This window comes from Staurois parvus, unplaced genomic scaffold (assembly GCF_062004578.1).
Source record: "Staurois parvus isolate SC_StPar_1 unplaced genomic scaffold, SC_StPar_1.0 ptg000159l, whole genome shotgun sequence".
NCBI lineage: Eukaryota > Metazoa > Chordata > Amphibia > Anura > Ranidae > Staurois > Staurois parvus.
Genome location: NW_028317955.1, coordinates 3,289,782 through 3,305,686, shown reverse-complemented (window position 1 = coordinate 3,305,686; position 15,905 = coordinate 3,289,782). Strand labels below are relative to the sequence as shown.

The 15,905-nt window shown below is 43.3% G+C and overlaps 1 protein-coding gene across 7 annotated transcripts in view; it reads left to right on the top strand.

The window, feature by feature from the left end:
* The window catches only part of LOC149463148 (uncharacterized), a 99,205-nt gene that overhangs the window by 6,371 nt on the left and 76,929 nt on the right, over positions 1–15,905 (top strand). For 5 of the 7 annotated variants that reach the window (XM_089675851.1, XM_089675846.1, XM_089675849.1 and 2 more), the window contains exon 3: positions 7,698–7,769. The exons of the other annotated variants lie outside the window; for them this stretch is intronic. In XM_089675851.1, coding sequence (XP_089531977.1) covers positions 7,698–7,769 — 72 coding nt within the window. The remainder of the gene's footprint in view (positions 1–7,697; positions 7,770–15,905) is intronic. 7 annotated transcript variants of the gene reach the window in all.

Genomic DNA, 15,905 nt, shown 5'->3' with positions numbered 1-15,905 from the left:
CAGTACTGAAATTGATTGCTATGATTTCTCTGCACAATTGCTGTCCCCGCTGGGGAGAAAAGGTAGAAAGAGAAAATCTTCTCATGGGGACATTTGGTCAGGTGACAACTGTATAAAATGAGATTTCCTCTCACTTTGTATAGACTTCTCACTTCCTGTTGTAACTTCATGGCAGGAAGAGAAGGGAAATCTCCTAAGCATAGCACAGACAGCAAAAAAAAGTTACTTGCCTGGGTTCTACAGCCAACCCTAGGCTGGAATTAAAATAAACTGTTGTGGGGCCTCCCAGCACTGTATGGGTTAAATGTTCATTGCAACTAGGGGGAGATGGGAAGGCTGTATTACTTACCTTACCCCTGTTTTGGCTTTTGGCTTTCAACATCATCATGTATAATGCAGAGCTATTAAGCCTGCATTTTTAGTGGAGGAGGCAGGAGAGTGACCACGGCTGGGAGCACCTTAAGAAGCCTTGCAGGGCCACTGGAGGGACCCTGCTAGAGCAAGGAATGAGGTGAGTATTACTCCTTATTGCTATACCCCTAGACAAAACAATTTCACCCTTGCTGCATCTGTGGGTTGGGGGATGGTTGAGCCTGGAGCTGGGCTTTAACCCTTCTCCACTCTATCCCAAACAAAAAATAGCTTTATATGTTAAAAATAGGTATGCATAACATATAAGGGGCATGTTTATTGACTTCCTCAGGGCTGGAGCAAGTGATCCCCCTTGGAATCACTGCATTTTTCATAACTGAGCTCTGGGCCTATTCATTTGTACAAAAACTGTGTCGTTATTTATGATACCAAAGTGATACATGCATTGGGGGGGGGTTGGGGGTTAAAGAGGCAATGGGGTAGATTTACTAAAACTGGAGCGCTCAGAATCTGATGCAGCTGTGCATGGTAGCCAATCAGCTTCTAACTTCAGCTTGTTCAATTAGGCATTGGCAATAAAAACCTGGACGCTGATTGGTTTCTATGCAGGGTTGCACCAAATTTTGCATTCTCCAGTTTTAGTAAATAACCCTGAATACCTCTTTCTTTTGGTGGTATTCAAAAATTAATTTTTCTCTATATTTCTCTATTTTCTGTATTTTTTAAAGTAGATGTGAACCAGGCCTGGACTGGCCAAAGGGCACATACGTGCCCGCTGGGCCGGGGCTGCCAGGCTTTAGAAGAGCGGCCTGTTGATCGGCCACACAGCAGGAGGTAAGCGGCGACTGTGGCCTGGACAGAGCTAACACAGACCACGGCCGCCGCTCACTTCCTGCTGTGTGGCTATGTCTAAAGCAGGGCCGACAGGAGGAGCGGCAGTGGCGGCTCCAGTGAAGAGCAGGAAGCAGCTGCCGAGGACACACAGACACCTCCTTGGCTGGCCACTGCACACAGCCGCACTGAAGGGATAACGGCAGCCTCTCCCCTTCCCTGGTGAGCACAATGTGACAGGTCTGTAGCAGCGGTGGATCGGGCTGTCTCTTTTCTGGACGGGCTGTCTCTTTTTGCTTTTGAGCTGTCTCTTTGCTGGACAGACTGACTCTTTGCCGGGCGGGCTATCTCTTTGCTGGTTGAGCTGTCTTTTTGCTAGACAGGCTGTCTATTTGCTGGACAGGATGTCTCTTTGCTGGATGAGCTGTCTCTTTGCTGGACGGGCTGTCCCTTTGCAGGACAGGGATGCTCCTTTGCTGGACAGGGCTGTCTCTTTGCTCAGTTGGGTCCAGCAAAGAGACATCCCAATCCAGCAAAGAGACAGCCCAGTCCAAGAAGGGACATCCCCATCCAGCAAAAAGACATTCCTGTCCATCAAAGAGACATCCTGTCTCTTTGTGGATTGGGATGTCTCTTTGCTGGATTGGGGATGTCTCTTTGCTGGATGGGGATGTCTCATTGCTGAATTGGGCCATCTCTTTGAATATATAGGGAGGACTATGATGATTAGATTTTTGGTGTGATATAAAGGGGACTGCGCTGTAAAGGGACACTGTAATCAATACAGTGTCCCTTTAAAGTGCAGTCCTCTTTTTATTACAGTGCAGAGGACCAACTCCATGAATATTCCATCACCAACTGCCCCCCGCGAATGCCCTTGCAGCCCCCACCTCCCCAGAAATTGGCTGTTCAGTCTAAAATGCCCGTGCCTATTTTTTGTCCCAGTCCAGGCCTGATGTGAACCCTTACCTTTCTAAAACTACCCTTTCAGTTTAAAATAGAAATGAAAGACATAACTATTTTGTATAAATATAAAATATATTACATACCTTTTTTATTTTTTTATAAGTTGTATTTCATTTTTTTTAACAGTGATTGCCTAATTTCTGTTCTCAGCTGCATAGGGGCTTAGAGAATCGGGGGCGGAGAAACAGCAGTATACTGATATTTCTAGTGAATGGCTTTGTGTGTGTGTGTGGGGGGGCATGTCAGCATGTGTCTGATCACTAGAGGACAGGCAGGCTGTTCTCCCAGCAGAGCTAGAAAACTGACCATGCTGGGATTGATGGGCTCTCATGCCTGTGATTTTATATAAGGGAAACACTACATATAGAACAATATGCTTTTTAACATACATGGTGCAGCATATATATATCAGATACAGTGGGGCAAAAAAGTATTTAGTCAGCCACCAATTGTGCAAGTTCTCCCACTTAAAAAGATGAGAGAGGCCTGTAATTGGCATCATAGGTAGACCTCAACTATGAGAGACAAAATGAGAAAAAAAATCCAGACAATCACATTGGCTGATTTGGAAAGAATTTATTTGCAAATTATGGTGGAAAATAAGTATTTGGTCAATATCAAAAGTTCATCTCAATACTTTGTTATATATCCTTTGTTGGCAATGACAGAGGTCAAACGTTTCCTGTACGTCTTCACAAGGTTGGCACACACTGTTGCTGGTATGTTGGCCCATTCCTCCATGCAGATCTCCTCTAGAGCAGTGATGTTTTGGGGCTGTCGCTGGGCAACACGGACTTTCAACTCCCTCCAAAGGTTTTCTATGGGGTTGAGATCTGGAGACTGGCTAGGCCACTCCAGGACCTTGAAATGCTTCTTACGAAGCCACTCCTTCGTTGCCCGGGTGGTATGTTTGGGATCATTGTCATGTTGGAAGACCCAGCCACGTTTCATCTTCAATGCCCTTGCTGATGGAAGGAGGTTTGCACTCAAAATCTCACGATACATGGCCCCATTCATTCTCTCCTGTACATGGATCAGTCGTCCTGGTCCCTTTGCGGAGAAACAGCCCCAAAGCATGATGTTGTGACCCCCATGCTTCACAGTAGGTATGGTGTTCTTTGGATGCAACTCAGCATTCTCTCTCCTCCAAACACGACGAGTTGTGTTTCTACCAAACAGTTCTATTTTGGTTTCATCTGACCATATGACATTCTCCCAATCCTCTTCTGGATCATCCAAATGCTCTCTAGAAAATTTCAGACGGGCCCGGACATGTACTGGCTTAAGCAGGGGGACACGTCTGGCACTGCAGGATCTGAGTCTCTGGCGGCGTAGTGTGCTACTGATGGTAGCCTTTGTTATGTTGGTCCCAGCTCTCTGCAGGTCATTCACTAGGTCCCCCTGTGGGGTCCTGAGATTTTTGCTCACCGTTCTTGTGATCATTTTGACCCCATGGGGTGAGATCTTGCGTGGAGCCCCAGAGCGAGGGAGATTACCAGTGGACTTGTATGCCTTCCATTTTCTAATTATTGCTCCCACAGTTGATTTGTTCACACCAAGCTGCTTGCCTATTGCAAATTCAGTCTTCCCAGCCTGGTGCAGGTCTACAATTTTGTTTCTGGTGTCCTTCGACAGCTCTTTGGTCTTTACCATAGTGGAGTTTGGAGTGTGACTGTTTGAGGTTGTGGACAGGTGTCTTTTATACTGATAACAAGTTCAAACAGGTGCCATGAGTGCAGGACAGAAGAGCCTCTTAAAGAAGAAGGTACAGGTCTGTGAGAGCCAGAAATCTTGCTTGTTTGTAGGTGACCAAATACTTATTTTCCACCATAATTTGCAAATAAATTCTTTCCAAATCAGCCAATGTGATTGTCTGGATTTTTTTTCTCATTTTGTCTCTCATAGTTGAGGTCTACCTATGATGCCAATTACAGGCCTCTCTCATCTTTTTAAGTGGGAGAACTTGCACAATTGGTGGCTGACTAAATACTTTTTTGCCCCACTGTATATAGTGCCTTGAAAAAGTATTCATAACTCTTGAAATTTTCCACATTTTTGTCATGTTACAACCAAAAACGTAAATTTATTTTTTTAGGATTTTATGTGATAAACCAACACAAAGTGTCATGTAATTGCTATTTACTGATTAGGTGACTTCTGAAGGCAATTGGTTCTACTAGATTTTAGTTAAGGGTATCAGAGTAAAGGGGGGCTGAATACAAATGCACGCCACACTTTTCAGATATTTATTTGTAAATAATTTTGAAAACCGTTTATCATTTTCTCTTCACTTAACAATTATGTGCCACTTTGTGTTGGTAATCACATAAAATCCCAATAAAATACATTTCAATTTTTGGTTGTAACATGACAAAATGTGGAAAATTTCAAGGGGTATGAATACTTTTTCAAGGCACTGTATGAAATGTTGGGGTAGCATAGGCATAGGACAGGTTTCACTAGTGGTAGCAGTAAGAGCCCATTCATGCTTTTGCATTTTGCGTTGCTTGTAACATGCTTTGCTATAGTACATTAATTGAATTTTCTGGCAATGCACCAGACCAGATTTAAAATCAGACATGCACCGTTTTTTGTAAAACAGCACACAGTAGTGTGTTGCATTGCCCTGCTATACCTTTAGATTTGAAATGCAATTCAATGTTAGTGTGAATGGGCCCTTAGGCTAGGGATACTGAGATATAAAAATCTGTTGGCAGTAATCTTATTTGCTGCACACTGAAATCAATGTGATTCTAATGAGTCAACAGTCAGGTAAATCCCTCAGCAGTGAAGATATTTAATTGTCTCTGTAGCCCTAGGCTCAGTGCCACTAAAGATAAAAAAGGATATATTTTTTCTACTACTTGTTCTGTTTGTCACAAAACTGGAATCATGTTCCTGGTACAAAGCCCAGGGACATTATTCTTTTTATTATTCTGTATTTCTTTTAACACAATGCTACAAAAAAAGGTGAAATGAAAGAAAATGTAAAGAGGAACTGAGCTCCAAGCAGAAGTCAATACCTAATCACCAGTATTGCCTGTGATATCTTAGTAGCTGGTCCTTTTCCATTGTTAACTAACCATGCCTTGCTCTGCCCTGTGTGGAAGTGGCCATCTTTATAGAAGCATGGGTTTGCTTCCTCATTTCAGACCCACCAGCAAGAACAGTGAACACCACAGTAGTGTCATCGCCAAGTCTCCAAATCTGACAGTAGTAGTCAGTGGCCAGAGTAGCTTAGATCTCACACTGTAGCTATACAGATATAAGGCTATAAAACAGGACTAAAATAACAAAAAAAAAATCATCTGTGCTATAGATTGTGTATATAATCCTAATGGTAGCTGCTCTCATATGTATGAACACTTCACAATGAGTGTAAAAATTCCCAACAATTTAGGGAACAGCACTGCCTTATATCCCTTTTTTTATCAGTAGCCTTGTATCCTTAGCAGTGAAAAATGTGCTTAGAACACAAAACAATATTAAAAAGTGTTACATATGGTAAATTATAACATCCAAATTGTGACTGGTGCTCTGTGCACTCCAAAAACATCAACACTGGTGAAAATAATGTGCTCCAGGATTATGTCCTCCATGATGAAATCCCTCCAAGAGACCCATAATGCCCCAATTATGTACTGCATTCAGTAAATGAATTTGAACCCTTGTGTTACCTAGAGAGTCAAAATGTCATTAGTATGGTCCAGGCTCCAATATACTGTCAAGGTCCTACCTTTTCCCAGAGGTTATGCTGCTCCATGTGCTGGCATCCATCTTGGGTTTCTGCAGAGCATGATGGGAGTCTTTTATGCCTTCAGGCCTCTGCGGTCCATCCCCCAGAGGGGTGTGGTTGATCACATATAAGCCTGTTGTCCGCACGTGCTCTTTGCATTCGTGTCTTGTGTGTTAGTGTTGCAACAGCTCTGTTTATACTCTTGTGACTCTCCTGGAACCTGACTCGGCTTTTGACTAGACCATTCTCTGCGGTTTCCTTTGATCTGACCTCCAGTTGCTGAACCCTGTGACCTGTTATTCTTGTCTACTGTTCTGTACCGTTTGTCCCGTTGTTGTTGACCCGGCCTGCCCGACTATGCTATTGTCTGATCTGGTTCCTAACAGCTACACGCCATTGGCGGCGGCCATTACTGCAGCTGGGGTGTCTCGGGGGCCATGACCTGGTTCCTGGCTGCGTCAAGTCCATCCCCACCACCAGGGGCCCTGGTGAAGGGCAGCCTGGGACTTAGACTCCGCGCCCTGAGGGACTCTGGTCTGTGGGTGGTGGTTGTTGTCAGTCAGTGCGTGACCCTGCCACTAGGCCTGCCTGTCCGTTCCACAGCTCCTGCCCTGACATATACACAGCCTTCTTGATTGTCCTCTATCAAGCTCTTTAGTTTTTTTTTGCTGCCCCTTGGTATTTCTCAAAATGTAAACATTCAATGTAAACAGGGGTAAAAAGACCTACGTACATAGTAGAAAATATCCATAGCTGCTTTTTAGAACCAGGATGCTCCACTTCCAATATGGCTGCCGTGCGTGCTTAGTAGTGGATATGACGTAACCCTGAAGTATCGCCTTACGCATTTCATCATCAAGTAGCGCGCCTATGCACATTCATATACTAGATAGTGCTATTTTTCACTAGGAATTCAAGACAAAAGTCAATTTTTCAGGGTACTTCTTAGGAGCAATTAACATTTCTAAATATTAACTATAAATAGAAAACCATCACTTTTTGATTTCAGGTAGTGTAGTTTTCTACACCAACAGTATTAAGAATGCTTCCTATTTCTGCATTTGCAGTCAATTATTTAGCATTTTTAGAAAACAATGGGGTTGATTTACTAAAACCGGAGAGTACAAACTCTGGTAAAATAAAGACAGAAAGCGAGCGCACGGAGGAGAAAAAAGCAGCTTGCATAAAAGGACAAACCTCTGTATCCTCAAAAGCATATAAAACATAAGATGCAGCTGTATATATAATATTAGTGCAAGGCAAAAGTGCTAGTAAATAAAGTGACAATGGTGACAATACAAAGCTGTATGTGAGGCGCTCTGAGAATGGCTCTAAAGTGAATAATGGTCCATATGCGTCAGCTGATGTAGCTGTACATGGTAGCCAATCAGCTTCTAACTCCAGCTTGCTCAATTAAGCTTTGACAAAAAAACTGGAAGCTGATTGGTTTCTATGCAGAGCCGCACCAGATTTTGCATTCTACAGTTTTAGTAAATCAATCCCAATAATGGCTGCAGAAAAGAAAAAAAGAAAATTTTTTATTAACATTAAATTACATTATGGCTTATGTGGCAGTTATATTTGCTATAATGCATTGTGTTGAAAGTGGAGTTCTTCTGTAGACCAAGTCCTCCAGACTAATCAGTTCATTATTCATTTGCCACCAGGACACCTCTGGATCTTCTTCAGTATTAATTAAATGCTTTTGCCAGTAAAATTTACCCACAAGCTCAGATAGGGTCACATTTATACTCATTTGTCTAACACTGGGGTTCTTATCCATTTTTTACAGCCCCCCCAGTGGATTGCCCAATGGTTCCATACCACTATACTTTTAAATCATCATCATCACCAGTCCTACCAGGTACCGGTATTGCTTGGCTTTTCTTTTTATGTATATATGGATAGCTAGGAACAGAACAGCAGAAAGGAAATCACAAGGAATTTATCATATTTATTTATTTAAAGATGGCAAATGACTAATAACCACATTAGCTGCAGCTAGGTAGATTTTGATGTTCGTTTTGTGCAACACACGTGTTTAAAAAAAACAAACCCTTGGGATTTACTTTAACCTCACCCATCTAAAATATGTTACAAACTTTCCAAGAAGAGACAAGACATTGCCTAATGTTCCTAAGTTCTCTATCATCCTATGCAATATCATTTTTTTTTCTTTTGCAGACAAATGACAGGTGTAATTAAAGGATCATGTTTCCAGTTTCATTATTGTTTGCTGCTGTGAAATTCAACCTTTCTCAGCAAACAAAAAGAGGCAGGTGAGCTTCCTAGACAGTCATTCTTTGACAGAATATATTCTATAGCATTTGTTTGATGGTCAGTTGAACAGTTTCAATAGAGATTTCATTAACAATTAACAGCAGAGTGTGATTCATCTTCATTAATCTTCACCTTGATGTCCCTGTACAGTCTGTTTAGCATGTTTTTCTTTTCTAAAGAGATAGGAAAGTTTCTGTAATCTTATCTGTTAAGGTGGAAGCTCTGCTTGTTTGCCTCCTCCCCCAATCCACTGCCATATTTGCCACTGATACCTGGTTTTGACAGGTACCCGCTCCCACTTAAGGCGCAGTTTGCCGCGGCAAAGTAATTCGGAAGCTTAGCTCCCCTCTTTCCTCTCGCAGTCTTCTGGGACACTTCACAGGTCCCAGAAAACTGCAGGACCAATCAGGATGCGCAGTGCAACTCGCGCATGCGCAGTGGGCACCTGGCTGTGAAGCCGCAAGCTGTCACAGGCTGGTGCTCACAGTTGAGATGCCGGCGCCAGGGACAGAAAGAGAGAAGGGATGGCGTGGGTGAGCACATTGCTGGACCCTAAGACAGGTGAGCGGCGTATGTTTATTAAACGTCAGCAGCTACAGTTTTTGTTACTGCTGACTTTTAATAAACCCCGGGTGGAACTCCACTTTAATGACTCAGTACATCTATAATATAAGGTATGCTGTTACGAGATTGCTGTCCCATACAGCCAGCCTGACAGGGCCCCCCCCCCCCAAAATAAACACAGTTTACTATGCTTCAGTTATAAATGAACACAGTGAGTGATTGGTACACAAAGGAGAACAGAGAATCCAGCAGCACTGTAGGGGTGGGGCCACACAGGGGAGCCTGGGCAGCAGGTATAAATGTATGGTGCACAGGGAGGGTGATGGTTGTGGCAGGGGGCGATTACTGGAATAATACCCCTGTATCGCTCTCTCTGCAGCAGATGAATACAAGCAGGAGGGAGAGGAGAAGAAAACAGGTTTTAGCTGCTTCAGAGAGAGCCATACAGGGGATTGGTTCCAGTAATTACCAATCCCCCCCATTGTGCCAATCACTCTCCCTGCCCACATCTGCCTGGGCTCCTTTGATAGCTTGGGCCCCCCCGGTGGCCTGGGCCCCATATAGGAGGACTGGTGCTACCCCCTTATCCAGGGGTGGCTAACCTGTGGCTCTCCAGCTGTTGTGGAACTACATTTCCCATGAGGCATTGCAAAGATGGGAAGTTACTGACTTGCAGAGGCATGATGGAACTTGTAGTCCTGCAGCAGCTGGAGAGCCGCAGGTTGGCCACTCCTGCGCCTTATCCACTGCCTTCTAACGATCGGGACCAGGAACTTCAAATTCTGGGTCACCTGATCGCTATGATAGCCTCTTATTGGCTGTCACAGTGATCAGTCACTGTGAAACCCACCTCCCTTGTTTTCACTCTCTGAATGGAGGAGGGAGACTCATTGCATCTCTCTCTGTCCTTTCAGAGAGAGAAAAAAACAAGTGTGTGTACAAACTAAATTAAGAAAATAAATACTACTAATAAATAAACAAAATACCTAGATCAAGTTTTGATCTAGGTCTGTGCCAGGGTTAGTGTTTTGGTCAAGGTCAGTTTTTTGTTGTTTTTTTGGGGTCGGGTTTTTTTTTTGTTTTTTTTTAAATCAGTATCAGTGTCAGTTAGTGGCAGAATAAAAAAAAAGCAAATTGCACACTATGGTTTCTGGGCTGTATTACGGGTACAAAGAGCAACTAACAGACACACATGTGGTATTGTTGCGATCATCAGGAGCAGGAGAAATTATTTTGGGTTGTTCTTAGGTGGAAGGTTATGGTAGTAGCAAAAAATATACAGCTAAATTTAAAAAAATATTTTTTTTTTTTACTATTTTAGGCCAGTTTTCCTTTGGTAATAAAAAAAAAATCTGGAGATATCTATTACCATTTACCACCAAATGAAAGCCCAATTTGTCCTGAAAAAAAACAAGGTATAATTCACCTGGATGCACAAAGTAGTTGTGATGATATGTACGGTTTTGCTAACATATGTCAAAGTTGAAAAATTGTGCTTAGGCATTAACATTTGTTTTACCCTAAGGCGTGAAGGGGTTAAATAGGTTTCTAATGCACCGTAGCATAGCCAAAATGGGACACACCGTTTTTTCACGTAGTGCATCACAATATACATGGTGTGTGTAATACTCTGTACCATGCTGCTCTTACCCAAACATCCTACCTTTCAAAGTTCTCAGGCTGAAGGCTTGCATTCACTGACACAAGCTAAATGCAAATGTATTGCTGCTGGGCTTTAGTCAGCCTCTGCCTGAATGGCTCTGCTTTCTACAGGTTTTCCCTACGTTCAGATATTGTTTACTTATGTCTGCTGCTGGGGAATGGCTTGTGCAATAATCTGGGAAGATCCAGTAGTGTGAGTTATGAATATTTTTTTTTTCACTGGCCAATCACTAGGAGGATTATTTCCAGTAGTGCATGCTGGGGAAGAGTATAAATATTTGTGAGAACCATTTACAGGAACCCTCTGGATGCTCTCTTGCCTCACAGGCTTTGCTTGAGGAAGGTACAGTTGCAAGAAAAAGTATGTGCACCCCTTGGGATTACGTGGAGTTTTGCATGAATTGGGCATAAAATGTGCTCTGAACGTCATCTAAGTCACAACAATAGAAGAACACAGTCTGCTGAACATAATACTACACAAACATTAGATGTTGTCATGGTTTAGTTGCACATAACATGTAAACATTCACAGTGCAGGGAGGAAAAAGTATGTGAACCTTTGGACTTAATAATTGGTTGACCCTCCTTTGGCAGCAATAACCTCAACCAAACGTTTCCTGTAGTTGCAGATCAGACCTGCACAACGATCTGGAGTAATTTTGGACCACTCCTCTTCACAAAACTGTTTCAGTGTAGCAATATTCTTGGGATGTCTGGTGTGAATCGCTCTCTTAAGGTCATGCCACAGCATTTCAATCAGGTTGAGGTCAGGACTCTGACTGGGCCACTCCAGAAGGCGTATTCTGTGCTGTTGCAGCCATTGTTTTGTTGAATTACTTGTATGCTTTGGGTCATTGTCCTCTTGCATCACCCATCCTCTGCGGAGCTTCAGTTGGCGGACAGATGGTCGTACGTTTTCCTGCAAAATGTCTTGATAAACTCTGGAATTCATTTTCCCATCAATGACAACAATCTGTCCAGGCCCTGAGGCAGCAAAGCAGCCCCAAACCATTATGCTCCCTCCGCCATGTTTTACAGTGGGGATGAGGTTTTGATGTTGGTGTGCTGTGCCTTTTTTTCTCCACACATAGTGTTGTGTGTTCTTCCCAAACAACTCAATCTTGGTTTCATCTGTCCACAGTATATTTTGCCAGTAGTGCTGTGGAACATCCAGGTGCTCTTTTGCAAACTTCAAACGTGCTGCAATATTCTTTTTGGACAGCAATGGCTTCCTCCGTGGTGTCCTCCCATGTACTCCATTCTTGTTTAATGTTTTCCTTATTGTAGATGTGTCAACAAAAATGTTAGCATGTGCCAGAGATTTCTGTAGGTCTTTAGCTGACACTCTGGGATTCTTCTTTACCTCATGCAGCATTCTGCGCTGTGCTCTTGCAGTCATTTTTACAGGACGACCACGACAGCAATGGCTTCCTCCGTGGTGTCCTCCCATGTACTCCATTCTTGTTTAATGTTTTCCTTATTGTAGATGTGTCAACAAAAATGTTAGCATGTGCCAGAGATTTCTGTAGGTCTTTAGCTGACACTCTGGGATTCTTCTTTACCTCATGCAGCATTCTGCGCTGTGCTCTTGCAGTCATTTTTACAGGACGACCACGCCTAGGGAGAGTAGCAGCAGCGCTAAACTTTCTCCATTTGTAGACAGTCTGTCTTACCGTGGACACATGAACATCAAGGCTTTTGGAAATACTTTTGTAACACTTTCCAGCTTCATGCAAGTCAACAATTCTTGATCGTAGGTCTTCTGAGAGCTCTTTTCTGCGAGGCATGGTTCACATCAGACAGTGCTTCTTGAAACCAGTAAACCCAAAATAGGTGTGTGTTTTTTAAGGACAGGACAGCTGTCAGCAACAAATCCAATATCATCACACTGATTGGAGTCAAGGTTGGCTCACTCCTGGCTCCAATTAGCTCTGGGAGAAGTCGTTAAGCTAGGGCCTCACATACTTTTTCCTCCCTGCACTGTGAATGTTTACATATTATGTGCAATTAAACCATGGTAACATCTAAGGTTTGTGTAGTATTATGTTCAGCAGACTGTGTTCTTCTATTGTTGTGACTTAGATGACGTTCAGATCACATTTTATGCCCAATTCATGCAAAACTCCACGTAATCCCAAGGGGCTCACATACTTTTTCTTGCAACTGTATATATATATCATTCAAAAACAAAAGCCTGAACATGTATTTCTGATTAGGTTTTGTCTTTGTAGGTTACTAAACTCAGGACCCTGCATTCACTATATCTGGTCTCCTACAGTACACACAATATGGAAATGCAATGATTTTAGTAAATATAAACTGCTAAATACCTTTTCTCATCAGTAGTATATAGCAGTTTTGTGACTTCTATCAGTGTTCAGCTAAGCACTGGTTAATCTTGTAGGAGGAGTTTTCATCCTGCTCTCACTGTCCTATGAAGCTACATAACCCCTGACCCTCTGTCTGGAAAGTACTGATTGGCCCTGTGCAGATCACATGCACCCTCCCAAAGAAAAAAAAAAGCTCTCTAGCAATAAGCACTAAACTGAGCAGGTGCAGAGTGACTCCTAGAGCTCTGTACGATCAGCAGATGAATTGGGGACAGTAGAAGAAGGGGAGTATCAACAAAGACAGGATCAAACAGCCTTTTTACACAATGCAGAGGATTAACCCCCTTAGGTTCCTTAGTGAGTATAACAAGCATGCTTTCCTACATATACAGTACAGACTGTTCTGGGTTTAGTAATACTTCAACTCAAACACAGAAGTAGAGGCTCATGTAGTTTCCTTATGATGTGGTTTTAACTGTTGTTTATACAAATAATTGCACAAGTTAATTGTTTCTTCAGAACCAAAGAGACACATACTTCAGACAAAGATCTATGCCTGCTCTCATTCTACAGATTAGGAGACTGATTCATACTGTCAGTGGAAATACAGGCGTTTAATGAAATAAGGAAAGTCCTAGGATCCTTGTGGGCTAAACCTGTGGCATCATAGAAGCACTGCCTGTCTTGAACTCTGATCAGTGCCCAAAACGTGTTTAAAGGCATCCAATAAGCCACAATTTGAAATATGAAAAGGGTCGGTCCATCCAAATTTGTGGTAGGTGTTGTAGAGCACCTGCTGGCTTCTTATTTCTGAGTAGTGTACACCTACTGTGTATATGGGGTTCCCACTTTGCCTGATTAATTGTTTATGTATTTTATGAAATGGAAAATGCAACAGAAGGAGCTGGAACACATACAGTACAACTCCCAAGTGGACAGGGGTTGAAAAATACATTAGCGAGATCCTGCTGCTGGAATACACAGAATATACAGTAAAAGAAACCAAGGGCTGACCTTAGTCTATCACATTCCATCTATTACTTAGATATCACTTTGGTTGAAATTTTGTTCATGTTTCAGCATGGTTGCCAATGCTGAAAGGGAAATAAAAAAGTGTTTTCTTTGAAACAGAAAATTACATAATCTTGTAATCAGCAAAAACTCCGGACTAACTGTATTTAACCCCTTAACGCCGCTCTTCCAGGCACTTTAAGGAGTTTTGGATGCTGGGAGGCAGGGCGGGGTTTTAGATCATGTGATTGCTGTGATTGGCTGTCACAGCAGTCACGTGATTGGAAAATTTCCATCAGGCACCAGTAACTGTGCCAGAAACATGCAGGGCGCATGCTCTCAGCACATTTGTTTATATGTGGGTATGCAAAAATGCGGCGTCAAGACCCACCCTCCGAGGGGACGCATATTTCCATACTGTCAGTACAAAGGGGTTAAATTGCAATGAAAGAACTGTTAAGCTGTCAAACTCCAGAGGAAAGCTCTGACACCAGAGCCTACCCAGGGTGGATTCCTGAATCTAAGAGGCAGTGAGGGGGTATAAACCGTTGAGTATGATTTTCTGGGGCACCAATTAGTCAATGCTGACCCTTTACCCTGAATGGACAGGTGCCAGTGTCTCTTTAAAACATTGCCACACATTGATAAGATGATTGAAATCAAAGAGATCTGCTTTGTAATAGGTATGGAGACTGTAGCAATGCAGAGCAGAAAACAGAGCAAATATGACTACCTGCATTTAGGTGATACATGTTGCTGCGAGGATGGAAACAGATGTAGCACCCTCCTAGAAAGGTGCTTGGCAGGGCCGGTGCTTACACTGGGCAAACTAGGCAGCTGTCTAGGGCGTACTCCTACCTAGGGGCGCCTGGGCACAGCACAGGCCGGCACTCTCTCTGTGTGGGACCCTTCAGCTGAGGGCAGGGGAAGCTGAGGGGAGGAATAAAGGACAGAGGAAGATGTCGGGCATTTGGGGCCAGTGTAGCAGCTGAGCTGCAGCTCCTTCCAGTGTTCCTCTCAGACGCAGTCCCTTACTGTAAAGCTGGCTGGCGGCTGCTGATCACTGTGGAGTTCCAGCCCTTCTCTTTCCATTCATCAGCAGAGGCGGAGCTGCGCCTGCGGAGGAAGGTAATGTCTGACTCTGATGTCTCGTGTCTGTGTGAGTGTGACCCAGCCAGCCATCCATCACATGTGCAATATGTCAGTGAGTAATGACATCATCACGATCTCACAGCCTGCTCTTCTAGTGCCTGCTGATCTGTGTCAGAGTTGGTGGTGGTGTGTTGTGTCGGATCCATCACTATGCGGGATCGCTCAGTTCAGGTGTTCTCTCTGTGTGTGTGTGGGCTGCCTGCTGTCACAGCGTTTTATCTCCTCCCATTGACTGGGGAATTACAGCCTGGGATCTGTCAGAGTGTGGATCCATCATCCTCCAGTCACCGCAACTGTCACCCTGCCACTGCCAGCTACAGATACTATCCGTTCATGACACTGATTGTGTCTTTAATATTGGTGTTGGCGACATCTTATGGCACTTATTTTTGCAAATTAAAAGAAATGTAGTAGTTTCATGTTTTTGTTGATTTAAAATTTTCTACTGTTTTAAAAAAATATTTATTTATTTGGGGGGGGGGGGCACAAGTAGCTAGTCTTGCCTAGGGCAAAGTAGTCTATCACCGGCCTTGGTGCTAGGTTAGATATGTTTAGTTCTTAGCTCCACTGTAATCAGTTGTATGTGATTGTTTTGGTCTGTTCTGTGTCTAACTGGCTGTAACATTGACTGCTTCCCCCTGTTTTCTGGAGGATTCTGAAAGATAGAGAGCTGAGAGCGTCAAATCAACAGCTGAATATTTATTAAATCCTAGCAAATCCCTGGTGAAGGGTGCCCAGATGGTGGCTGGTGTGATGATCACGGCGTCAGACCCCTGACCTTCTCACCAAACTCGTGACCGAAGGACTAGCCAATCTAAAACCGCGATGTCACGTGCGTAACAATGCCACACCCAGCTGCACCCTGCACAACGATTTTCCAGCTAATTGGACCACAAATCGATGTACCGGCAGCCTGGAAGCAATTGTTACTGCCACCACCTCCTTTTTGTACAGAGAAAGAGAAAACTCGGCAATACCAGCAATAACACTATAATGGTTGA